General features: G+C 42.7%; 1 protein-coding gene across 3 annotated transcripts in view; it reads right to left on the reverse strand.

Annotated features, from left to right (window-relative positions):
• The window catches only part of LOC119973940 (centromere protein P), a 400,035-nt gene that overhangs the window by 343,368 nt on the left and 30,574 nt on the right, over window positions 1–26,093 (reverse strand). For 2 of the 3 annotated variants that reach the window (XM_038812604.1, XM_038812605.1), the window contains exons 2-4: window positions 25,390–25,522; window positions 23,994–24,151; window positions 17,264–17,349 (exon numbers count right to left, since the gene is read on the reverse strand). In XM_038812604.1, coding sequence (XP_038668532.1) covers window positions 17,264–17,349; window positions 23,994–24,151; window positions 25,390–25,511 — 366 coding nt within the window. In that variant the 5' untranslated portion in view covers window positions 25,512–25,522. The remainder of the gene's footprint in view (window positions 1–17,263; window positions 17,350–23,993; window positions 24,152–25,389; window positions 25,523–26,093) is intronic. The other variant, XM_038812606.1, reaches the window with a different exon arrangement.

Here is a 26,093-nt window from a genome sequence, read left to right on the forward strand (position 1 = left end):
GTTTTATTAGCCTTGGTGGGAATATGTCGTGTTCTTTGTCTTTTGTTCCAGAATGGTCCGCTGAGTTGGCTACAAAGAATCCACCAATCATTAGATTGAAACAAAACTAATTTATTATATAAAAATTAATTAAATGAAGTTTGCACGCTACTGAGCTATAGTTAATAATAAAGTAATATTGAATCTGTCTAGCAGTAATCAATAATCTAAACAATCACTGATAATAACCTCATGTTAACTCTCTCTCTAATCTAATCTTCTCATACCAGCCTCCCCGAACAGGTGGCGGAATGTGGCGACTCGGGGCTTTTCACAGTAACTTCATTTGAAGCCTACTTGTGACAATAAGCGATTTTCATTTCATTTCCTAGTGCTGTTCTCAGGCTTTCTCCTTCACTAACTCTCCAGCATTCCGTGAGGTCTGATTTATATACAGAAAAGTGATGGTGCCTTTCGTGTTTGAATTACACAGAGATGTAATAATTAACCCTTCACTGATTTGCCTATATACATATCATTAATCCCTCTTTTTTCGCATTTCTTTTCTATTTACAAAGAAAAAAATGGATAACATTAGTACAATACATGATATGTATATGACTTTGATATATAGTGAAAAATCAATAAAGAATAATTTCAATAGGTACGATTCAGAAATTGAGTCTGTCCGGCTTCCTTCTTTTCCTGGTTGACCTTCTTAAACCATGAGGAGGAGACTCAGAAGTTTTTACTGTCCTCTGTGAACCTTCACGAACTTTGGAAGTTGTCATCATATCGTTGAAAATACTTTCACGGAGTTGTAGATCTGGAATGTTATTGTGAGAGGTGGCAAATGGAGTTTAATGTGGAGAAGTGTGAGGTGATTCACTTTGGAAAGAATAACAGGAATGCGGAATATTTGGCTAATGGTAAAATTCTTGGTAGTGTGGATGAGCAGAGGGATCTCGGTGTCCATGTACATAGACCCCTGAAAGTTGCCACCCAGGTTGATAGGGTTGTGAAGAAGGCCTATGGTGTGTTGGCCTTTATTGGTAGAGGGATTGAGTTCCGGAGCCATGAGGTCATGTTGCAGTTGTACAAAACTCTAGTACGGCCGCATTTGGAGTATTGCGTATAGTTCTGGTCGCCTCATTATAGGAAGGACGTGGAAGCTTTGGAACGGGTGCAGAGGAGATTTACCAGGATGTTGCCTGGTATGGAGGGAAAATCTTATGAGGAAAGGCTGATGGACTTGAGGTTGTTTTCGTTAGAGAGAAGAAGGTTAAGAGGTGACTTAATAGAGGCATACAAAATGATCAGAGGGTTAGATAGGGTGGACAGCGAGAGCCTTCTCCCGCGGATGGAGGTGGCTAGCACGAGGGAACATAGCCTTAAATTGAGGGGTAATAGATATAGGACAGAGGTCAGAGGTGGGTTTTTTACGCAAAGAGTGGCGAGGCCGTGGAATGCCCTACCTGCAACAGTAGTGAACTCGCCAACATTGAGGGCATTTAAAAATTTATTGGATAAGCATATGGATGATAAGGGCATAGTGTAGGTTAGATGGCCTTTAGTTTTTTTTCCATGTCGGTGCAACATCGAGGGCCGAAGGGCCTGTACTGCGCTGTATCGTTCTATGTTCTATGTGTTGTTTAATGCTCGTCGATTACGACGAACCATTGACCCTTCATCTGATTGAATGACATAGGAATGTGGTGCTGCTTGTCGAATGATCCTGACTATGTCACCTGGAAGCAGTGTGTCTAGTGTATTTGCATGTTGATCATAATACAGTAGTTGTTTATCTTGTTGATGTTGCATCTTTTGTATTACGGGTAGATGATCAGGATCAGGTAGTGTAATGGGCGGCAGAGTAGTCCTAAACTCCCTGTTCATGAACAATTGCGCTGGTGATAAACCCATGGCAAGTGGAGTTCCTCTATAGTTGAGTAACACAAGGTTCATGTCTTCATGAGAATCAAAAGCTTTATAAAGAAGTTGTTTCATGATATGAACTTCTTTCTCAACTTTATAATTTGATTGAGGGTAGTGCGGACTTGAAGTGATGTGAGCAAAGTTGTATTCGAGAGAATTCAGGCCATTCATGATTATCACACATGGCTCGTTGTCAAGACATGACAATGTTTGGAATACCATGTCTGGAAAAAGTTTCCTTCGTCGCTTTTATAACAGATCTGGATGTGAGATCTGCAACTTGATGACTTCCGGGATTATTCGAAAAGTAGACTATGATTAACACATAATTACAATGATAATAATCGCTTATAGTCACAAGTACGCTTCGATGAAGTTACTGCAAAAAGCCCCTAGTCGCCACATTCCGGCACCTTTTCGGGGAGGCTGTTACGGGAATTGAACCCGCGTTGCAGGTATTGTTCTGCTGTTTAGCTGTGCTAACTATTACAATGAAACAAATCAATTCCTACTTTCGACCATGGAGATGTTTCCAATACATTCTGCTGAAGTTTTTCCTTGCATTTTATAGGTTGAAATTTCTGATATGTTTCACATCCAAGTTTCAGATCAGTGATGTCTCAGTTGATACCTGGCCAATACACAGCTTGTCTTGCTCTTTTCTTGTACTTTCCAATACCAAGGTGACCTTCATGTATCTGGTTAAGAACCATGGGTTGGAGAGACAAAGGTATTACTATCCGATCAAGTCGAAGTAACAATGCATCCACAACTGTTAAGTCTGCTTGTATATTCCTGACAATGCCCTTTCGGCCAACAATTGTTGAGATGGTCCATGACTCTTTGAAGCATTGGATTCTTCATGGATGACGTTCAGTTTCACATCTGAAGCAGGAATAGTTTCAGCTCGAGGCTGCACTTGAGCTTCTATGTGCTGTATAAATTCATGAGGTTCTTCTTCTGAATTAATTGAACATGATAAAGCATCTGCAATTATCAAGTCCTTGCCTGGAGTATATATACAAGTCTGAAGTCGTATCGATGAACTTTCATCAAGATTCGCTATAAGCTTGGTGTCATATCAATTAGATCCTTTTGTATGATATGGACAAGTGATCTGTGGTCAGTTTCAACAGTAAAGGTAAAGGTAGGAAGATCATAAACAATCATGAAACTTTAAAATATCTGCCAGTAAACCCAAGCATTCCTTCTCTTTTTGTGCATACCGTTGTTCAGTTGGCGCCACTGCTCTGGGAGCATAGGCAACTGGTAGCCTTTTTTTAAAATTTAGAGTATCCAATTCATTTTTTCCAATTAAGGGGCAATTTAGCGTGGCCAATCCACCTACCCTGCACATCTTTGGGTTGTGTGGGTGAAACTCACGCAAACAAGGGGAGAATGTGAAAACTCCACAGAGACAGTGAACCAGATCCGGGATCAAACCTGGGACCTCGGTGCCGTGAGGCAGCAATGGTAACCACTGTGCCACCATGCTGCCCCTGGCAACTGGTAACCATAACGAATTGTCAACTTTCTACAACAGAACTGCTTCAATTCCACTCTGACTTGCATCAGTTGAGATTTTTGTTTCTCTGTCTGGGTCAAAGAATGAAAGAAGAGATGTTGAGCCATTCTTTTTGATGATTGTTAGTCCAATCAAACATGGTAGACTTCTTGACGAGAGGTTGATAATGAACTTTCCTAGAAAACACCTAAAAATCTTAAAACAACTTTTTTGTCCCTTGAGACTTTCATTTATAGATATCATAGAATTTACAATGCATTAGGAGGCCATTCGTCCCATTGAGTCTGCACCGGCCCTTACAAAGAGCACCCCACTGAAACCCCCATATCTACCCTATCCCTGTAAAGCCCACTTAACATTTTTTGGGCACGAAAGGTAATTTAGCATGGCCGATCCACATAACCCGCACATCTTTGGTCTGTGCGAGGAAACCAGAGCACCCGGAGGAAACCCACGCAGACACGGGAAGAATGTGCAGACTCCGTACACAGTGACCCAGCCGGGAATCGAACCTGGGGCCCTGGAGCGGTGAAGCAACTGTGCTAACCATTATGCTACCGTGCTGCCCCCATTTGTTACATGGCAGCAATCCTGTCGTGGTCAGGTCGCACACCATGTTCTGTAATCTGGTCTCCAAGGAACTTCAGTCAAAATACCAAAATTACATTTGGTTCTATTCAGTTTCAAATCAAATTTATGTACTCTTTGAAATACTTGTAATAATTTTGAATTGTGTTCTTCTCTTGTAGATGACCACGATTATAAATCTCTGCTGTTGAGATAATCCCAAATGGAATCCTGTTAAAACAGTACCTACCAAAAGGAGTGTTGAAAGTACATAACTTTCTACTGGATTCATCGAGCTGCATTTGCCAAAATCCACTGGAGGCATCCGGTTTGGAAAATATTTTAGCGTTAGTCATTTCGCTAATGTTTTCTTCTCTTTTGGGTATAGGATAGTGCTCTCTCTTAATATTCTTATTAAGATCTTTAGGGTCGATGCATATCCTCAGAGCACTAGAAGGTTTCTTTACACAAACCATGGAACTGACCCAGTCGTTCGGTTCTGTAATTCTTGATTTAATGCCTTGACTTTGCAATCTTGCAAGTTCAAGCTTCAATCTCTCTCAAAGTAGTTGCAGGAACTCTTCGTGGCGGGTGTACCACAGATTTGGCATCAGGTTGTAACTGCAATTTGTATCAGTAGGGAAGAGTATCCATGCCTCCGAATGGGTCCGGAATATGATCCAGAATCCCTTGAATGTCGTCTTGAATCGGTGGTTTGAGATGAACTTGAGCTATAAATCCTCTGAATTAGGTGCAGATCCTTGTAGGCTGCACCTAAGAGTGAAGATTTGTTTGAATCAACAATGTCAAATCTTAGAGATATCGCTGTGTCATGATTGGTAGCTAACAAATAGCAAGATCCTATTGAGGTGATGACATTGCCATTGTAGTCGCGTAGTTGACAAGTCGATTTATTGATTTTCAGAATTTGCTTCAGCTTTGAGAAGTCAATGCTATTGAGCAAACCTGCAGAAGCACCAGTATCAAACTTAAAATTGATTGGAGAATTATTAACTTGATTGTACCATGTTCCATTCCGTATCTGTGTTGATAGAGTGAACTATCTTGAGAGGAGACTTCTGTGGTTCCATCATACTTTTCAATTATGCCTATGAAGAACGTGTCTTACAAAGAATAAGTATCTAAATTGTTGGAAAACTTTTCTTGAAAACCTTCTTCCTTTATATCCACACTTCTAATATTCATCTGTTTTGAATTTAAATTTGAAGATTTAAATGTGTAAGTAGATCTGCAGTGAGCAGCGAAATGGTTGTGTTTGGCACATTGTAATCAAATCTTTCCTCGAGCTGGACATTGTTTTTGAGGGTGGGCATTTCCACATGTCATTACATACACGTCATCACGCACAGAGTCTTTGCGCATGCGCAGATCGGTCTTCGTCCGTCTTGCATCTTTTTGTGAAGTGCGCATGTGCAGGTTAAGAATGCGCATGCGCAAGATGGCTGCATTTGTTTCATCTGCGACACTGCCTTAACACAGTCTACCTCAAGGTTCGTTTTTGCGCTCTTTTCTCTGAGCAAAATTTCATTATACTGACTTTTGGATAATTGATGTAAATGGCACATTTCGATCACGTTTTCAAGCTTGAGATCTTTCTGTCTCAGCAAACATTCCCCGAGCTTATCATCGATTAATTCCGAAGACAATTTGACCTCTGATCATTGAATCATTTAACACAGAGAAATTACATGTTTGAGCTAAACATTTGAGTTCAGTGACAGCAATCAATTGATTCACCTTTGTTTTGCGTTCTTCTTTTGAAAATAAAACGCTCACAAGTTTCATTTGTCTGAATTTTGCAATGAAGAACAAACTTTTCTATAACTACTTCAAATTTGGTCTTACCTTGATCCGCAGCATATTGAAATGAGTTATATATTTCTATGGCTTGTGGGCCAGCGAGTGTTAGAAACAGAGCTATTTTACGTTTGTTACTTGCATTATTTAAATCTGAAACAGCCAAATATAATTGAAACTGTTGCTTGAACATTCTCCAGTTAACATCAAGTTTACCGGTGATCGGGAATTGTCGTGGAGCTTCAACTTTCTCCATCAGTCCTAGATTCTTTGATGTCCCGCTGTAACAGGTAGGTGCTTCGAAAATAGAGTTGCATATAAGTTTTTCTGACTAAATCCCTACTAAACGATCTAACTAGCTTCAGCAGTCACCATGGTACCTTGTTATATTACCCTTGGTGTGTAGCCATCTGGGATGGCCATGTCCCGATTACAAAATAGACATTTTGCAAAGAATGCAGGGAAAATGGACAATACTGAGAAAGCAAGCAGGTGCAAGGTTTGTCTGTTGCTCCCAATACTGCAAAGCCATTACCATACTAAAGAACCATCTCCTGGGACAAAAAGGTAACATTTAAGTAAATAATACCAAGGCAGACACCCCGGCGCCAGAGGAGACTAGAATAAAGCAGGTCAACGGCCACCTAGGGCACGCCCAGCAATCAGGGCACCCACCCTTTTATTGGAGTAAATCGATAAGAACAATCAAGAAACGGCCCAATTAATTGGAGCCAAGTTCAAGGCCCGCCCAAAAGTGCACAAAGCCCCTTTTGGGTATAAGAAGGATCCTCCAAGAGAGACTTGCTCTCTTGGCCTTGGCTGTCAGCAAGGAGAGACCTGCCTAGCAGCTGGACCAGAACAAGTAAGTCCAAAGTCAACGCAAGCTACGAGACCGAAGCTCTTATCTGCTATCCCGTACCAGCTCAACCGCGGCAGCCTCTGAACCGGACAACGGCCATTGTTCCTCTGACTGAGTGGGCACCCGAAGCTAAGGACAGGCTTTAGTAGTAGTGATAGTTTAGTTGGTAGAGTTTTGTGCACGAGTAAATTTGACTGTGTGTGTATATAAATAAATTAGCATTGATTTCGAACTTACTAACTGGTGTATCGAGTCTTTGGTCAGTATTCGGATTTGAACCTTGTGGCGGTATCAAAAGATACCTGTCGACTCTTGAGCAAACGTAATTAAAATTAAGGAAGGCAACCATATTAACTGCCATAAACAGAGCCAATTAAAGAGAGAACACAACGAGCAACAGGTGGTAATATGTTGTGTTCTTTGTCTTTTGTTTCAGATGGTCCATTGAGTTGATGACAAAAAATCCACCAATCATTAGATTGAAACAAAACTAATTTATTGTATAAAAATTAATTAAATGAAGTTAGCTCTCGCTAGTGAGTTTTAGTTAATAATAAAGTAATATTGAATGTGTCTAGCAGTAATCAATAATCTAAATAGTCACTAATAATAACCCTGTGTTAACTCTCTCTAATCTAATCTTCTCGTAGTTCTTATCTCAGGCTTTCTCCTTCACTAACTACCCAGCATTCCCGGAGGTCTGATTTATATACAGAGAAGTGGAAATGCCTTCTAGTGTTTGAATTACATAGAGATGTAATAATTAACCCTTCACTGACTTGCCTGTATACATATTATTACAAAGTGGAGTAAAATATGTTAGCATAGTCAGGCATCTATAATGGTAGGGATGCCTCAGGAGATGTACCTCCTTCTTGGTACTTCTGGCTGAAGATAGTTGCAAATGGCTTTTGCATTAGTATGCTCGACTTCCCCATCACTGACGTTTCTTGAAGGATTTTGTGGCTAAATTTGATGTGTAGACTTTTGAGCCAATTCACGAGATCTATTTTGTATGCATCTGCCATTTAATGATAATCTAATTTATAGTTTGTAATCATCTGTAATTTGCCTGTTCATTCATATTTAACTTAAGTTGATCCAGGATGTTAGAGCACAGGAATTTATTCAAGATAGTCAGCGTTTGTTTTGTTGGGACTCTTGTATCATTAAAAACTCTTCTCTTTTAAACCATGGAATCTAGTGGCTACATTCTTATGGGTAGTAACTGGAATTTTGGATTTCTTCTTTTAAAAAAAAAAGTTACAAAGCAAAAAAAATTGTTACAAGTGGTATTCATCACAGAGGAGTACTGAGAGAGATCAGCACTAGGAGAAGATTAGAATAGAGAGAGTTAACACAAGTTTATTATTAGTGACTATTTAGATTATTGATTACTGCTAGACACATTCAATATTACTTTAGTATTAACTATAGCTCAGTAACGATAGAGGTTGATATAGTGGGGTAGGGCAGCATGAAATTTCCTTGCCAATGTTTGATGTGAAGCCCGAGACTTCATGGGGTCTGGAGTCAATGTTGAACATTCCAAGAGCCATTCACACTTGATTGTATCACTTGGCTCCACCTGTTCTGGATCTGTCCTGCTGGTGGAATAGGATGTACCCAATGATAATGATGGAGGAGTCCAATATGTTTTAACTTCAGGCCCGTTACTGTAATGTTAGGCACCTATCTGTGGTGCTGCAAAACCAAGCTGGAGGTAAAAGGCCTTTTAAGTGGGAACTAAGTGGAAGATGGAGATACACTTAAATATGATTTTTACATTCCAGCCCCCTTGAGATAAAGGCCAACATTAGTCCTTTTAATTATGCTTTGTACATGTGAGCATGCAGGTGGATGCCCAAGTCTCTTTGAAGCTCTACAGCCTCCAGGCCTGTCACCACTAAGATAACGTTCTGATTCGTCTTGGATCCAAAGTGGATGACTTTGCATTTCCTCACACAAAATTCCATTTGTCATAATTCTGTCTTTCCACATAGTCTGTTCATATTGCTTTAAACTTCCTCATCTCATCTACACAATTTACTATGCCTCCTAACACATTTCATTGGTGCTGTTTCTACCAAGATTGGAGCATATAATAACAGAGAAATGTGTTTCAGTAAAACATTTTATGGCGATAGGAAGGGGTGACAGAAACGTGTACAGAAAAGAGGTTTAGCTATCCACATATGAAAATGTTTTTGCCTCCGAGTTCTCAAATTTTGATATCACATAATTTCTGAAGGCAGCAGGCTGTTATGTAGCATATTGCTGACTCATTGCGCGATGTACAATAAGCTCCACTAATGTTTAAAAACATAGATATACACTCAAGTAAATAGTGCCACCTACTGGAAATTACTTCTTAACAATGAAATTTCTCAACAAACCAATTCCATTATGGTCATTCCGTCTTATTTAAGATTGAATTAGCCTGGCAGCCAAATTAAATGGGACGTAAGACCTTTCCTCTTGCACACAATCCCAAAAATAAATAGCTAGATGGTCTTCTCTTCCGCACACTGTAGACATGATCTGTGTTCCTCTCTTTTCCAAGAACTTTCAACTTAACTTCAAACACCTTGATCAAATTGTTTCTAACATTTGTAAGAGAGCATACCGATGGTCAGTTCCTTAAGGAGAGACATTTAATGTTCCTCCAAAGTTCTTGAGAGGAAAGGATATTCAAACAGTAAACATATTTGAACAGCAAATTTAGATCTAAATTTGATTGTCAGAGAAAATGGGCGCGATTCTCCGCCCCCCACGACGGGTCGGAGAATAGCGGGAGGGCCTTCCCGACATTTTTCCCGTCCTCCCGCTATTCCCCCCCCCCCCCCACGAATCGCTGCTCGCCATTTATTTTACGGCGAGCAGCGATTCTCCCCTAGCCGATGGGCCGATTTCCCAGGCCTTTACGGCCGTTTTCACGAACTCCAACACACCTGCTCTCACCGTTCGTGAAAACGGCCGCAAAGTGCCGTTCTGGGGAACCATGGCACCGATTGGCACGGCCGCACCACGTCCGTGCCAAGGGTGGCATGGGCCCGCGATCGGTGGGCACCGATCGCGGGCAGCGGGTCCGAACCCAGCGCACTCTTTGTTCCTCTGCCGCCCCGCTGGATCAGTCCGCGGGGCGGCTGAGGGGCATGACTGCCCGCGCATGCGCGTGTTTCACGCATATGCGTGATGACGTCATCCGCGCATGGGAGCCGTCCAATCCGCGCATGCGCGGCTGACGTCATCGTGCGCGTCAGCTGCCGTTACCCTTGGCGCGCGGGCTTAGCGAAGTTCGCTAAGCCTGCGATGCCATGGTTCATGGGGCCCCGCTGCTAGCCCCGACCGGGGAGCAGAATCGGGTCCCGGGAGGGGGCGCGGAGGCTGCCGTGAAACACGGCCAGTTTCACGACAGCCTTCACGACTCTCCGCATTTGCGGAGAATCGCGCCCAATATCTTTATATCGGACATTCACTCCATTGATGATATATCATAAGCAGAAAATGCATGAAAAGCAGAGCAAACTAGATTATACATAGCAGAGAATATATATTAATCAATCCTAACATGCTTTTTATAACTTGAGAGTTTGCTGTATTAAAATCTTAAGCTGCAAATCGTCAGAAAGTGTGGATTCTTCCAGAGAGGAATCAGCCTGGAAGGTGGCTCAGCACTAACAACAGCATTATTTTCCACAATACTGTATGAAGTGAGTAAGCAAAGTTTGATTCTTGCAATGTGTAATGCTATTAGCAGTTCTGGCTAACTTCAAACTATTCAGTTCGACAGAGGGACGCGATATGTGAACCATTGTGATAGGTGAACTATCATAGATACTCAAATGATTTGCCAGTGCCAGATTGGAGTTGGTAGCTTTTGGATCAGATTCAAGTCTCTTTTGTGCTGCAAATCAAGTAGTAAATCAAGGGAGAAATAAAACCCTGAGATCTTTTCCACCTGTCCCATGACTGAGAGTTACTATATAAAGATACACAGAGAATAAAACTACAACGGACATTAAATTAAAAAATAAATAAATTTAGAGCACCCAATTATTTTTTTCCAATTTGGCAGCATGGTTTTGTGAAGGGGAGGTCGTGTCTCACTAATTGATAGAGTTTTTCAAAGAGGTCACAATGATGATTGATGCAGGTAGGGCAGTGGATGTTGTCTATATGGACTTCAGTAAGGCCTTTGACAAGGTCCCTCATGGTAGACTGATATAATAGGTGAAGTCACACGGGATCAGGGGTGAGCTGGCAAGATGGATACAGAACTGGCTAGGTCATAGAAGGCAGAGTGTAGCAATGGAAGGGTGCTTTTCTGATTGGAGGGGCTGTGACTAGTGGTGTTCTGCAGGGATCAGTGCTGGTACCTTTGCTGTTCGTAGCATATATAAATGATTTGGAGGAAAATGTAACTGGTCTGATTAGTAAGTTTGCAGACGACACAAAGGTTGGTGGAATTGCGGATAGCGATGAAGACTGTCAGAGGATACAGCAGGATTTAGATCGTTTGGAGACTTGGGCGGAGAGATGGCAGATGGGGTTTAATCCAGACAAATGCGAGGTAATGCATTTTGGAAGGTCTAATGCAGGTAAGGAATATACAGTGAATGGTAGAACCCTCAAGAGTATTGACAGTCAGAAAGATCTAAGTGTACAGGTCCACAGGTCACTTAAAGGGGCAACACAGGCGGAGAAGGTAATCAAGGAGGCATACAGCATGCTTGCCTTTATTGGCCGGGCATAGAGTATAAAAATTGGCAAGTCACGTTGCAGCTGGGCAGGACCTTAGTTGGGCCACACTTGGAGTATAGCGTTCAATTCTGGTCGCCACACAACCAGTAGGATGTGGAGGCTTTCGAGAGGGTGCAGAAGAGATTTACAAGAATGTTGCCTGGTATGAAGGGCATTAGCCATGAGGAGAGGTTGAATAAACTCGGTTTGTTCTCACTGGAACGACGGGGGTTGAGGGGCCACCTGACAAGAGGTCTACAAAATTATGAGGGGCATAGACAGAGTAGATGGTCAGAGGCTTTTTCTCAGGGTAGAGGAGTCAATTACTCGGGGGCATAGGTTTAAGGTGCGATGGTCAAGGTTTAGAGGAGATGTATGAGGCAAGTTTTTTTACACAGAGGGTAATGGGTGCCTGGAACTCGCTGCCAGAGGAGGTGGTGGAAGCAGGGACGATAGTGACGTTTAAGGGGCATCTTGACAAATACATGAATAGGATGAGAAGAGGGATATGGACCCCAGAAGTGTAGAATATGTTTGTTTAGACGGGCAGCATGGTTGGCACAGGCTTGGAGGGCCGAAGGGCCTGTTCCTGTGCTGTACTTTTCTTTGTTATTTCCCGTGTCCAGGGAATTTTGGAATATTATAAACAATGGATCCACCATCTCTGCTGCTACTTCCTTTAACACACTTGGATGTCGACCATCAGGCCCAGGGGAACTATCTGCCCTCAATCCTGAGTTTATTGAGTTCCATCTCCCTATTGATGCAGATTGTTCCGAGTTCCACCCTTTCTTTTACCTCCGAATTGCCCATTCCTATAGGAATGGTACTAGTGTCCTCCACCATGAAAACTGAGTCAAAGCATTGATTTAGCATCTTTGCCATTTCTGCGCTCCCCGCTATTAACTCACCGGTTTCATCTTCCAAGGAACTAACATCCACTTTAGCAACTCTCTTCCTTTAATGTATCTGTAGAAGCTTTTGTTATCCTTTTTGATATTCTGTGCTGGGTATTTTTCATAATTTATCTTGGCTCTTTTTATTACTTTTTTAGCAGCCCTTTTTTTAATGTTTGAAAGTTTCCCAATAAGGCCTGCCACTGGCCTTTGCAATGTGATATACCTTAGTTTTTGTCTTTATAATGTCCTTGACCTCCTTGTTTGCTCATGGATGTTTTTTACCTCTCTTACTATCTTTCTTCCTCAATGGAATATATGTTACTTAAAAGGAATTGAGTATCTCCTTAAATAACTGTCACTGTTCATCAGCTGTCGTACCTTTTAACCTTCCTGCCCAGTCTACTTGGGCCAAATATGTCCTCATACCGATATCATTTTTTTGTTTAATTGCAGAACACTAATAGAACATAGAACATAGAACAGTACAGCACAGAACAGGCCCTTCGGCCCTCAATGTTGTGCCGAACAATGATCACCCTACTTAAACCCACGTAACCCGTATACCCATAACCCATTAACCTTACACTACGGGCAATTTAGCATGGCCAATCCACCTAACCCGCACATCTTTGGACTGTGGGAGGAAACTGGAGCACCCGGAGGAAACCCACGCACACACGGGGAGGACGTGCAGACTCCACACAGACAGTGACCCAGCCGAGAATCGAACCTGGGATCCTGGAGCTGTGAAGCATTGATGCTAACCACCATGCTACCGTGAGGCCCTCAATGTGGGACTTCCAGTGACGGGTGTTGCACATCAGATGGCTCTCCTCCCACAAACCTGAAAAATAGGCTATTTTCACCCGCTGACACAAAGGAAAACATCCCCACACCTCTACCAGCAACATTACGAGAGGAAAATGCTAAACAGCAGCCACTCCAGAGGGCGCATGGACACCAGAAGCGGAAAACGCCACGAGAAACAAATAGCCGAGCTGGCCGACGCACAAGGTGACGAAGTTTGTACTTCACCAGAGCGAGAAGAACCGCTCAAGAAGCCCCCACACCAGGAGATGGGTGGAGGATGTTTCTCTCAAGAGAATTAAGAGAACATCGGGAAGGGACAAAAACAGATACTCAAGCTACGATCAGGGGTACGGTTGCGGAGCTCTTGCGACAATGCAGGTGGCCGTAGACAAGGCAGAGAGGTGACTGGAAGCTCAGGAAGATACTATTAAACAGCAGGAAAAAGACGTAACAGATCAGGGCGAGCGAATCGTTACCCTAGAGAAAGAGGTGGCAAGGCTGGTCGCGACACAGGGAAGCCTGATGAGGAATATCGACAACCAACAGAACCGGCCAAGGTGCCAAAACCTACGGATCGTGGGTCTGCTGGAGGCGATTGAAGGTAGGAACCCCATGGACTATGTGGCCCAAATGCTGGGAAACCTGGTAGGAAGGGATTGATTCCTCAACCGACCAGAAATTGACAAGAGCACACTGGTTGTTTCGCACAAAGTTCAGAGCCACGGAACAACCTAGGGCGATTATCGCCAAAATGCGCCTGTGCCAAGACCAAAACAATCTAAGAACTGGAACTGGGAAGGTCACCAAATTCGGATCTACCAGGACCTTGGGATTAACCTGGCTGGACAGAATTCAATAGGGCAAAGGCCGTGCTCTACAAAAACAACGTAAAGGTCGGGATACTGTACCCAACCAAGCTCTAGGCCACATTCCAAGGCAGGGATTACTTTTTTTACAGCCCCTGCGGATGCGGACAAGTTTGTCTCGGAGATCGGACAAGACAAACGGCGGCAGCGATTAAGATGAACAGCCCAGCAGAAGAGACTTTTATTTTCTGAAGTGCCAACTGTGAAGGAGGAAGGAGCGAGGTTGGGGGAGAGTAGGGGGTGTACTGACAGTTAGCAGCCATATTGGATGGCCCCTGGACAAAGGGAAACCCGGGAGCGCAGGGACCCGGCCTCATGAGGAGAACGGTGACCACGACGATTTTTGAAAGCCCCCTAACAAAAGGAAACCCCAGAGTGCAGCCTCCCCCACCCCCCAAAAATCAGGATAGTCACCTGCACTTAACTGCTCAGGGAAAAGATCCAGAGTCTTCGCACACCTGAAAAGTTTGAAAGCTGACGCAGTCTTCCTCCAAGACAAGCACCCGAGGGAGAAGGACCGACTGCGGGTAAAGAAGGGCTGGGTAGGACAGACTTATCATTCCTGCTACAGGACGTGGGCCAGCGGCGGGTAGCCATACTGCGAAATAAGAGGACGGTGTTTACTGCGATGTGGACGGTTACGGACCCAGGCGGACGGTACATCATGGTCAGCAGTGTCCTGGAAGGAGCACCGGTAGTGCTGGTGAACGTGTATGCTCCAAACTGGGAGGGCAAGGAGTTTATCAAAAAGACCATGCCGGAAATCCCCGACATAGAAACACACCAACTAATCATGTGAGGGCACTTCAACTCTGTATAACACCCACGGACAGGTCGAATCTCAAAACAGGAAGACCTCCAGCATGGCGAAAGAACTTTCATGGAGCAGATGGGGGATATGGACCCATGGCGTTCACCCAGCCAGGGGAGGAGTTCTCCTTTTTCTCCTAAGTCCACAATGTATATTCACTGATCGACTTCTTTGTATTGGGGAAATCGGGGCTTGCAGGGCAGGTGAGAGCGGAATATTCCGCGATTGTACTCTCCAACCATGCTCCGCATTAAGTGGATGTGAGGTTGGAGACGGTCGTGGACTAACTCCACCTCCTCCTGCGTAAGGCTAAGCCTAATGCAGCTCAAAGTGGTGCACAGAGCACACCAGACCAGAACCCGAATGAACAGGTTCTTCCTGGAGGTGCAGGATAAATGTGAATGGTGCCAGAGGGGCTCGGCCAATCACACCCACATATTCTGGGCTTGTCCCAAACTTGCTCGGTTTTGGACAGCCTGCTCCAAGGCAATGTCCAAGGTTGTGAGATTGAGAGTGAAGCCGTGCCCGGCAGTGGCAACCTTCAGGGTATCGGAGCAGCCAGAGCTACACATGGGGAAGGGGGCTAACGCCCTTGCTTTCGCTTCCCTAATCGCAAGCCAGAGAATCCTGCTCAGCTGGCGATCGGCAGCACCACCCACAGCTGCAGACTGGCTCGCTGACCGTACGGAATTTCTCCACCTGGAGAAGATTAATGCCATCCGAGGGTCGGAGAAAGGCTTCCTGGATACTTGGGGGCAATTTGTCGGCCTGTTCCAAAGCCTGTTTGAGGCCAGCAACGAAGAGTAAGTTAAGAATAAAAAATGAAGGGCAGCACGGTGGCGCTGTGGATAGCACTGCTGCCTCACAGCACCGAGGTCCCAGGTTTGATCCTAACTCTGGGTCACTGTCCGTGTGGAGTTTGCACATTCTGCCCGTGTTTGCGTGGGTTTTGCCCACACAACAAAGAAGAGAAGAGGGATCTTTCCCTGAAAATAAAAGCAGAACATAGCTGAAACCAAAGTCGGGGGCGGGGATGATGATGATGGGGCAGGACACAAGAGCAGATGAGGGAAGAAGGCACACTAGATTGCCAGAACCAAAAGCCTACTGGAAAACGAGAAATAGGAGAATATTACTATTGTAAATAACTCAAGTCGATTCAAGTGGGAATCTAGTGTGGGACTCCACTTTCTCGCCCCCAAACTGAATCTTGAATTCTACCATATTATGGTTACTACTCCCTAATGGATCCTCAACTATGAGATAATGAATTAATCCATCCTCATTACAGAATACCAAATCGATAGTAGGTTCTCTGGTTGGTTCCCCAACATACTGTTCCAGGAAACAATCTCTAATAGCTTCAATTAATTCTGCCTCTATGCTACTCTTGCCAATTTGATTCTTCCAGTCTATATGCACATTAAAATCACCAATTATTATTGCAAACCTCCAGTATTTCCTGGTTTATACTGTGCCCCGCTGTAGAACTACTGTTTTTGGACTTATAGATTACTCCTCCAAGGACTTCTTTCCTTTGTTATTTTTTATTTCTACTAGACTGATTCCACATCTTGAGCTCCGGTACTCATGTCATTTCTCATTACAGCACTGATTTCCTTCCTTACCAGCAGGGTTACGCCACCAACCTTTTTCTTTCAGCCTATCTTTGCGAAATATTGCATCCCCTTGGATTTCATTTCCTAGATCTGGTCTCCCTATAACAACGTTTCAGTAATCCCCACAAAGTCATAACTTATTTTGCTTCTGTTTGCACCGTTAGTTCATTAAGTTTGTTACAAATGCTTCTTGCGTTTAGATACAAAGCTTTTACATTTGTTTTGATGTTAAATTTCCCTACTCTTCTATAATTCCTTGGTGCATAAACATAGAACATTACAGCGCAATACAGGCCCTTCGGCCCTTGATGAAGGCATTCACTTGATCTGTCCCTTGTTTACTTTCTGATGACCATCCTCCAGATTTGCTAACCTGCACTCTTACCTCCGCCTTGAAATTGTTTTTTCTAGTTTCCCCAACAACTGATTCTCCCCACCCCCCATCTACAGCCCTAGATATGCAATTCGCTGGGAGCTGGTCCCAGACGATTCAGATGAAGGCCGTCCCTTCAGAACTGGTCCCTCTTCCCCAGTATTGGTGCCAATGTCCCATGAATTCAAACCTATTTCTCCCACACAAATCTTTGAGCTGTGCATTTACCTCTGTGAATTATGTTACTTTAAATTGCAATCAGGGTTCAACCCCGGCCCAGGTCACTGTTTGCGCATTCTCCCCATGTCTGTGTGGGTGAGGTGGATTGGCCATGCTAAATTGCCCTTTAATTGGAAAAAAATAATTGGGTTCTCTAAATTTTAACAAAAAAAAAATTTCAATCAGAATAAATTCATTCACTACTCTTATACTTGAAATTTGACTGAATGATTTACATACCAGAATTTCAGTTAGTTCAAATTCAAGCTCAAACTGCAGTGAATGACTATAGCCCGATAGTCTGTACTGTTTTGCTTTCTCATTACCTGTAAATAAATTAAACAGAATGAAAAGCATTGTTAGAACATTCATGTAAGCAGATATTCATACCAAGAACAACTATTTTTACTCCAATATTTTGGTACATGAACCAGATTTTCACATTTTGGTGAAAATGTGACCAAAGTTGATTCGATGCAAAGCCATACTCTCCCTAGATAGCCCTAATAATGTCCTTGGAAGCTCATCCCCTGTAACATATAAGACAATTCTTATTTTCATCAGTAAACACAGCTTGATAAGATTAAAAAGTTATTGTTGATTTGCACAGCATTATGAAATAGCTCACAAGGAACTAAATTAAGACTACCATTTCACATAAAACTCTTATGGTTCTGCAGAGGAGAGTTCTTGATCTCATAAACTGAATTGGTTTCAACACCTTGTTCCAGAGATTAAAGGATATCTTACTATACTGACTGGAGCTTAATGATGCAGAAGTCCCAACCTTTAAGAAATTCTCACGTAAAGCTAGAGCAACCCCGAGTGGTTGACATAAATTTGCATGTCACTTGTCTAATGTGTTTCAGTGCACTGTTACAGAAAAATGTAAACTTCTTGAAAAACTCAAATTATCAAGATTCCATTTATACACTATGCAAAACAAAGAAAATGAAATAATAATGACATAACACAAACAGAAAATATTGCATTTTGTAAATAGTTTCTGTATTCAGTAGCATTAAACAACTGAATAGTAACTACAAGGATAATGAATTCATTGGACCAAAAGACACTGGGGGCATTTTGAATAATTCAAAAATGCTTATTTTAATAAGACCATAAGACATCGGAGCAGAATTATGCCACTCGGCCCATCGAGTCTGCTTTGCCATTCAATCATGGCTGATATTTTTTTTATCCCCATTCTCCTGCCTTCTCCTCATAACCCCTGATTAATCAAGAACCTATCTATCTCTGTGTTAAAGGCACAAATTTGGCCTCCACAGCCTTCTGCAGCAAAGAGTTCCACAGATTCACCAACCTCTGGCTGAAGAAAGTTGTCCTCATCTCTGTTTTAAAGGAACACCCCTTCAGTCTGAGGCTGTGCCTTCTGGTTCTAGTTTTTCATACTAATAATAATAATAATCTTTATTAGTGTCACAATATTAGTGTCACAAGCAGGCTTACATTAACACTGAAATTAAATTACTGTGAAAATCCCCTAGTCACCAGACTCTGGCGCCTGTTCGGGTACACTGAGGGAGAATTCAGAATGGCCAATTCACCTAACAAGCACATCTTTTGGGACTTGTGGGAGGGAACCAGAGCGCGCGGAGGAAACCCATGCAGGCACGGGGAGAACATAAAGACTCTGCACAGACATTGAATCGAACCCAGGTCCCTGGCGCTGTGAAGCAACAATGCTAAGCACTATGCTGCGATGCTAGTGGAAACATTCTCTCCATGTCTACTCTATCTAGGCCTCTCAGTATCCTGTAAGTTTCAATAACAATTCAGTCATCCTTCTAAACTCCAACGAGTACAGATCCAGAGTCCTCAACTGCTCCTCATATGACAAGCTCTTCATTTCAGGGATCATTCTTGTGAACCTCCTCTAGACCCTTTCCAAGACCAGCACATCCTTCCTTAGATACGGGGCCCAAAACCACTCACAATACTCCAAATGGGGTCTGACCACAGCCTTATACAGCCTCAGAAGTACATCCCTGCTGTGTATTCTAGCCCTCTCGACGTGAATGCTAACATTGCATTTGCCTTCCTAACTGCCGACGGAACCTGCACGTTAACCTTCAGAGAATCTTGAACAAGGACTCCCCAAGTCCCTTTGTGCTTTTGATTTCCTAAGCATTTCCCCATTTAGGAAATAGTCTATGTCTCCATTCCTCCTTCTAATTCTTTTTGAATAGATATTCAGCTTTGAGGACATGACAAAATTTGGAATTTTATTCTTTTTCATTTTTAATTGAAAAAGCAGATGTCCTTTCTTTACACAGAGGGTGGTAAATATATGGAACGTACTGCCTGGAGAGGTGGTGGGAGCAGGTACGATAGTGGCATTTAAGGGGCATCTAGACAAATATAATAGGGTGGGAATGGAAGGATACGGACTCTGGTTTTAGTTTAAGCAGATACTATGCGTGGTGCAGGCTTGGAGGGCCGAAGGGCCTGTTCCTGTGCTGTTTTGTTCTTTGTCTCAAGTTAAGAATTCTTAGAAATCTGAACATGCTTACTGTTTGTCCATTAGTAATTTCTGACAGTACCTTAAGCGACAGATCAGTTGTCTGGAAATGTAACGGAATTTTCACAAACAGAAATGCTATTTTATTCTTTCATGGGATATGAATGTTGCTCATCCCAAATTGCGCTCGACAAGGGGACGGCAGTCGACTGTCTTCTTGAATAATTACAGTGCATCTGGTGTAGGCATATCTAAAATGCTGCTAGAAAGAGAGTTCCAATATTTGACCCACTAACAGTGAAGGGATGGTGTTACATCTCCAAGTCAGGAATTGGCTGAGAGTAGAACTTGCAGGTGGTAGTATTCCCATGCATCTGCTGCCCATCCTTCTCAGTGATTGAGATTGCAGATTTGGAAGGTGCTGTCGAAGGAGCCTTGGAAAGTTGCTTCAGCATATTCTGTACATGGTACACACTGCTGCCACTGTGCGCCAGTGGTGAAAGGAATGCTGAAGATGGTGAATGGGGTGCCAATCAAGTGTGTTGCTTTATTCTGAATGGTGTCAAGCTTCTTGAGTAGTGTTGGAACGGTACTCATACAGGCAAGTTAATGTCTGACTTGTGCCTTCAAATTGTGGGCAGGCTTTAAGAGTCAGGATGTGATACACCACCAAATTCCCAGCCTCAAACCTATTCTTGTAGTCACAGTATTTATGCACCTGGTCAAGTTACAAATCTGTCTTGAATAAGCCTTGAATATATTCAATGACCACTGCTCACGTGGGAGAGAATTCCAAACACTGATGCCCCTTAGAGAATAAACTCCATCTCAATTCCACTTTAAATGGACGACACCTTGGCTGGAATCTTCTGGTTGTTCCCGCCATACAGTGGTGGGGTCAGAAGGTCCTGCCACCGGCCAATGACAGGCCGTCTCCGCAAACATGCAATCATAAGTGTGGGAAAGTCCCACCTCTAATTTTTAAACTGTGTCCCCCTCATTGTCAGTTCCCCCACAACAGCAAACATTCTCTCAGCATCTACCTAATCAAGCGCCCTCAAAATCTTATATGTTTCAATCAGATCACCTATCGGCTCAATCTGCTGAACCTTTCCTCATAAAACAACATCTACATCGCAGGAATCAGCCTAGTTAACCTTCTTGGAACTGCTTCTGAGGCAAATATGTCCTTCCCTTAGTGAGATGACTAAATCATGGCACCGAGGTCCCAGGTTCGATCTCGGCTCTGGGTTACTGTCTGTGTGGATTCTCTGGGTCATTCTCCCCGTGTTTGCGTGGGTTTCAACCCCACAACCCAAAAAGATGTGCAGGGTAGGTGGATTGGCCACCCTAAATTGCCCCTTAATTGGAAAAAATGAATTGGATACTCTAAAATTTACTTTTTAAAAAGTGAGATGACTAAAACTGCACACAGTACTCTAGATGTGGTCTAACCAATGCCATGTACAGTTTTGGCAAAAGCGCCACACTTTTACACTCCATTTCCCTTGCAATAAAGGCCAACATTCTTAATTACTTGCTGTACTTGCATGACTTTTTGTGACTCGTAAAAGCTCACCCAGATCCCTCTGTACCAGACTATTCTGCAATCTCTCCATTTAAATAATACTGTTTTTCTATATTCAATAAGAACACGGGGAGTTCACACAGAGTGAAAATAAGAACAAAGTTTTATTTACACCCGATATACACTTCCTTTTTTTAAAAATAAATTTAGATTACCCAATTATTTTTTCCAATTAAGGGGCAATTTAGCGCGGCCAATCCACCTACTCTGCACATTTTTGGGTTGTGGGGGCGAAACCCACGCAGACACGGGGAGAATGTGCAAACTCCACACGGACAGTGACCCAGAACTGGGATCGAAACTGGGCCCCAGCGCCGTGAGGCGGTTGTGCTAACCACTAGGTCACCATGCTGCCCTCGATATACACTTCCTCAAGGACCTCTACTAGGTTCTTTCTGGTTGGTGCCTTACTGGCGGACCTTATCTACACTGGGTAGCTGAGATAACCTGCCCCTAGGGGGAAGAGTTGATACACCACAAGGAGCATGGGAAAGGCAAGCATTCCCACCCCGTAAGTTCCATGTGGGATATCACACTATATTTCCTGCCAAAGTGGACAAGCTCACAATTTCCAACATTATACTCTATCTGCGAATTATTTTGCCCATTCACTTAACCTATTTATATCCCTTTGCACAGACTCTTTGTATCCTCCTCACAACTTACTTTCTTATCTATCTTCATATTATTAGCAAATCTGGTCACAATTTAGTCGATCCTTCACCCCAAGTCATTAAATATACAGTAGATCTTAAATAATTGTGACCCCTCAGCATGGATCCCTGAGGCACTCCGTTAGTTTGTCACAGTTACAGTTTGTTTCCTGTTAGTTAGCCAGTCCTCTATGCATGCCAATACATTCAATACCATTTACCATCTTTTCTTTTGTAGTAACATTGTATGTGACATCTTACTGAAAGCCTTTTGGAAATTCAAATACATTACATCTACTTGTTCCTACGTCTCTACAACCATTTTCATTAAGATCCTATAATGTAGGTGCAGATCCAGAGGTCTCGTCAGCATCAGAGATAGCCATTGTCTGTTTTTTGTGAGATAAATGTTACCCGCCACTTATCAGGACAGGCCTGAATGTTGCCCAGATCTGCTGCATACCTTCAGATACAGGAATAGTACCGTAGGTGCAATCATCAGCAACACCCCAGTTTTGACCTCATGATGAAAGGTCATCGATGAAACAGCTGAAGGTACAACAAAGATATTACACTGAAAATCCTGCAACAATGTCTTGGAGTTGAGATTATTGGATTCCAATAACCATAACCATCTTTCTTTGTGCTAGACATGACTACCATCAAACAATTTGAATACCTTGGTCCAATTATCCTCCGAGAGCAAAACCACTTCTCCCTTTTCACCTGAAGACAACATTTGGTATCAACTCCCTATGTGAAATGCCACAGAAGTACAATTGAATATTAAATTTATATTTCTCTGGAGAACATCAATTGTAATATTGGATTCCATTGGAGTGTATTTAAAAGAATTAAAATTACAATACAGGTAGACCTCATCATCATATAATCTCGTGGTTTAAATATCTGCACTCCTCCAGTTCTGAATGTCCCAAATTTTAAGTTGTTCCACCAGTGGCAGTCACATCTACCCACATCTACAGTTTCAAATGTGGAATCTGTGAGGTTCCCTCCCCAAAGCTCTCCAACTACCCTTCCTCCTTCAAAATGCCCCTTGAAACCTACTTTTTTGACCAACCTTTGGTCAACTGTCACAATATCTTAACTGGCTCAATGTCACATTTTGTTTAATAATACTTCTGTTTAGGGACAGTTTACTACATTTAAGATCTACATAAATGCATGGTGTTGACAATAAGTTAGATTAAATGTTCCATCCCATTTGTTATGTGTAGGTTACAATGTTTATAAAAATAAATTTAGAGTATCCAATTCCTTTTTTTCCAAATTAAGGGGCAATTTAGCGTGGCCAATTCTCCTACCCTGTACATCTTTTCGGATTGTGGGGATGAGACTCACTCAGACACGAGGAGAATGTGCCAACACCACAAGGACAGTGATCCGGGGCCAGGATCGAACCGGGGTCCTCGGCACCGTGAGGCAGCAGTGCTAACCCTTTGCCACTGTGGTGCCCTGCAATGGTACATTATAATTCAGATTATTATGCTGATACCATCCCTTTTCCTATTTTACCAATTCATCCTCCACTATCCTATTTATCCTCCTTGTAAACTTGTACATTTATACCAATCCCAGTTTTGGTCAGTGTCCCCATTCAGAATGACAAATTTAAATCCTCCCTTCTACACTATTTCTACTATCAGGTGTTAATGTTTATAATCCAACTGATCCAACACGCAGTCTCAGGAGTCTCCTGCATATTGATACCCACACAAGACATTACATTTCAATGCAGAGCAATTATTTCTCAGTCTCTTCAACAGCATTTTCTGAATTTTCAGGCCATTGAATGAACCTGAAGCAGAACATTTAACTTTTCCTTCCCTTTCCAATAGTTTATTTACCCGTTCCTCAATCTGTCATCAGGGAAATAACACACCATTTGTGAACTCTTGTGAACTTAGTTCCCAAAATTTTCCTTGCTAACCCATGTATTTACATGGACAATGAATCTCTCTCCATCATAATAGTTAATGGTGTGCTGTTGCTCAGTTTTCCTCTTCTGTCTTCAACAGTGTCTCAGCACTATTCACAAGAACTCTACACCTAAAGGTTAAATCCAGACTTGTAGAATTTATTTTACTGTTTCTCCCATCTCCTTATGCTCAAAATATTCTCCGAATGCAAAACTTCCTTCTCTCTGCCTTGGAAGTCCGCTTACATCTGTGAGTGGAATAGCCTTTTGGAATCTATCTTCTGAGAACTAAGCTTTTATAAATTTACCTTTTTCCACTGCTGTCACGGTGCATTTTGTGAAGCCAATGCCAGTTAACTGGGTTAGCAATACAATCTGAGATTCAGTTTGTTGAAGCTGTGCTTCTAGATCAGCATATGAGCATGATTGAGGATTTTGCATGCTGAACTTCTCTCTTTGCATATCCCTGTAAAAAAAAAGAAATGAGATTTAGGAAAGTAAATATTCCAATTTAAGACATTAGAACTAAACTTTAACAAGGGCCAGAAGACATAATCTCAGAGTAAGGGGTCACCCATTTAAGATAGGGATGAGGAGGAATATCTTCTGAGAGTAGTGAATCTGTGGAACTCTTTACCGCAGGGAGCTATAGAGGCTGGGTGGCTAACTGTGTCCAAGGCCGAGATGGACAGATTTTTAATCAGAAAGGGAATCAAGGCTTAAGAGGATAAGGTGGGAAAGTGGAGTTGAGAATTATCACATCAGATCAGTCATAATCTCATTGATTGGTAGAGCAGACTCCATGGGCTGAATGACCTACATCTGCTTCTACATCTTATGGTCTGATGAGCATGAACAACCGAGCAGTCTGGCTGAGCTTTGGATGAAGTAGTTTAACTCCATTAGTCCTAGTGAATAACAAGGGCGTCAATGGAATAACAAAATGATGTTGGTTATCATGCGAGGCACAGCAGTGGAAGGGTAGGTAAGAAGGGGACACACAAAAAAGGGACTGGGTGGTAAGCGAGGGTGGCAGTTGGGCGAGCAGGCGGGGTCCTAGGGGAAAAGGAGGGTGGGACAGGCGAGGGCAAGGAGGGGTAGCGGAGAGGCGGGGCAGTGGAACAAGGAGGTCAGGGACAAGAAGGGGAGCGGAGAGGTCAGACTCAGGTGGGGGCAGAGAGGTCAGGGCTAGGAAAGGGTTAGCTAGGAAAGGGCCAGCAACCAAGAGCAAAGAGGTAGTGTGGAGAGGGTTTGAAGGTCAGAAGGGAGGGAAGAAGGTGTGGCAGGGCAATGAGCTGGGGACTTGAGAAAAGATGCAGTGAATCAGAACATGCATGCAGTGGGTAGAGAGAAAAATGCAGCAAACTACCACGTTCTGTCATTCTAAGAGTTTAGCCACAGTCTCAGCTATGGATAGGAATAGTTCCAATGGATCATTGCTGAATATGAGAGCTTTTTCCATGTTTTCTATTTCCCTTTCTACTTTTATTTTTGATCTTCCACAATCATTTACAAACCAAAACCAGGTAATATCTTCACAGAATCACATTCACCTCATCTTTTACATTATATTTTTAAAATATGAACAACATTGCACATTGCAAAAATCTTAAAAGTTACAAATTAATCAAACAAAATAAAGTAAACTTAGCTTCCTGATGCAAATGAAGAAATGCATTTGCAATCTGTCTCCTTATCACTCACATGGTTTTCAGAAAAGCGTCTGAATAAATTCCATTGCTTTCGGCTTGTTGCTCCAAGGTTCTAATCTCTTCCTGCAGTGAACAGATCTCATCTTCATAAGCCTGATGCAGCAATTGGTCCATGAGTCACTGTACTAAAATAACACAAGATTGCATTACTTCAGATCACCTTTCAAAAAGTAAACTAAGTACATGGAGAATTTTGTGTAGGTGTCTGGCTTAGCCCAATGGTAGCACTCAGAAACTATATCAATAGGTAAGTCAATAAGTTCAACTATCATTTCAGAGGCTTGAGCACACAATGTAAATTTAACACTTGAATGCAGTACTGAAGGAGTGCTGCACTGTCAGAGATGCTACCCTTTAGATAAACTGAGACCTCCGATTGCCCTCTCAGGTGAACACAAATAATTCAATAACAAGTGGCAAGCAACATCGGTGCCACACAATGTCAGGCAATGATCATCTCCAACAAGAAAGGACGTAACCGTCGCCTCTTTACATTCAATGGCATTACCATCCCGAATTCCTCCACTGATCACAAACTCAACTGGACGAGCCATATAAATAATCATTCTAAGAGTTTGGCCACAGTCTCAGCTATGGATAGGAATAGTTCCAATGGATCATTGCTGAATACGAGAGCGTCTTCCATGTTTTCCATTCCCCTTTCTACTTTTATTTTTGATCTTCCACAATCATGTA

The sequence above is a fragment of the Scyliorhinus canicula genome, chromosome 11 (assembly GCF_902713615.1).
Source record: "Scyliorhinus canicula chromosome 11, sScyCan1.1, whole genome shotgun sequence".
Lineage (NCBI taxonomy): Eukaryota > Metazoa > Chordata > Chondrichthyes > Carcharhiniformes > Scyliorhinidae > Scyliorhinus > Scyliorhinus canicula.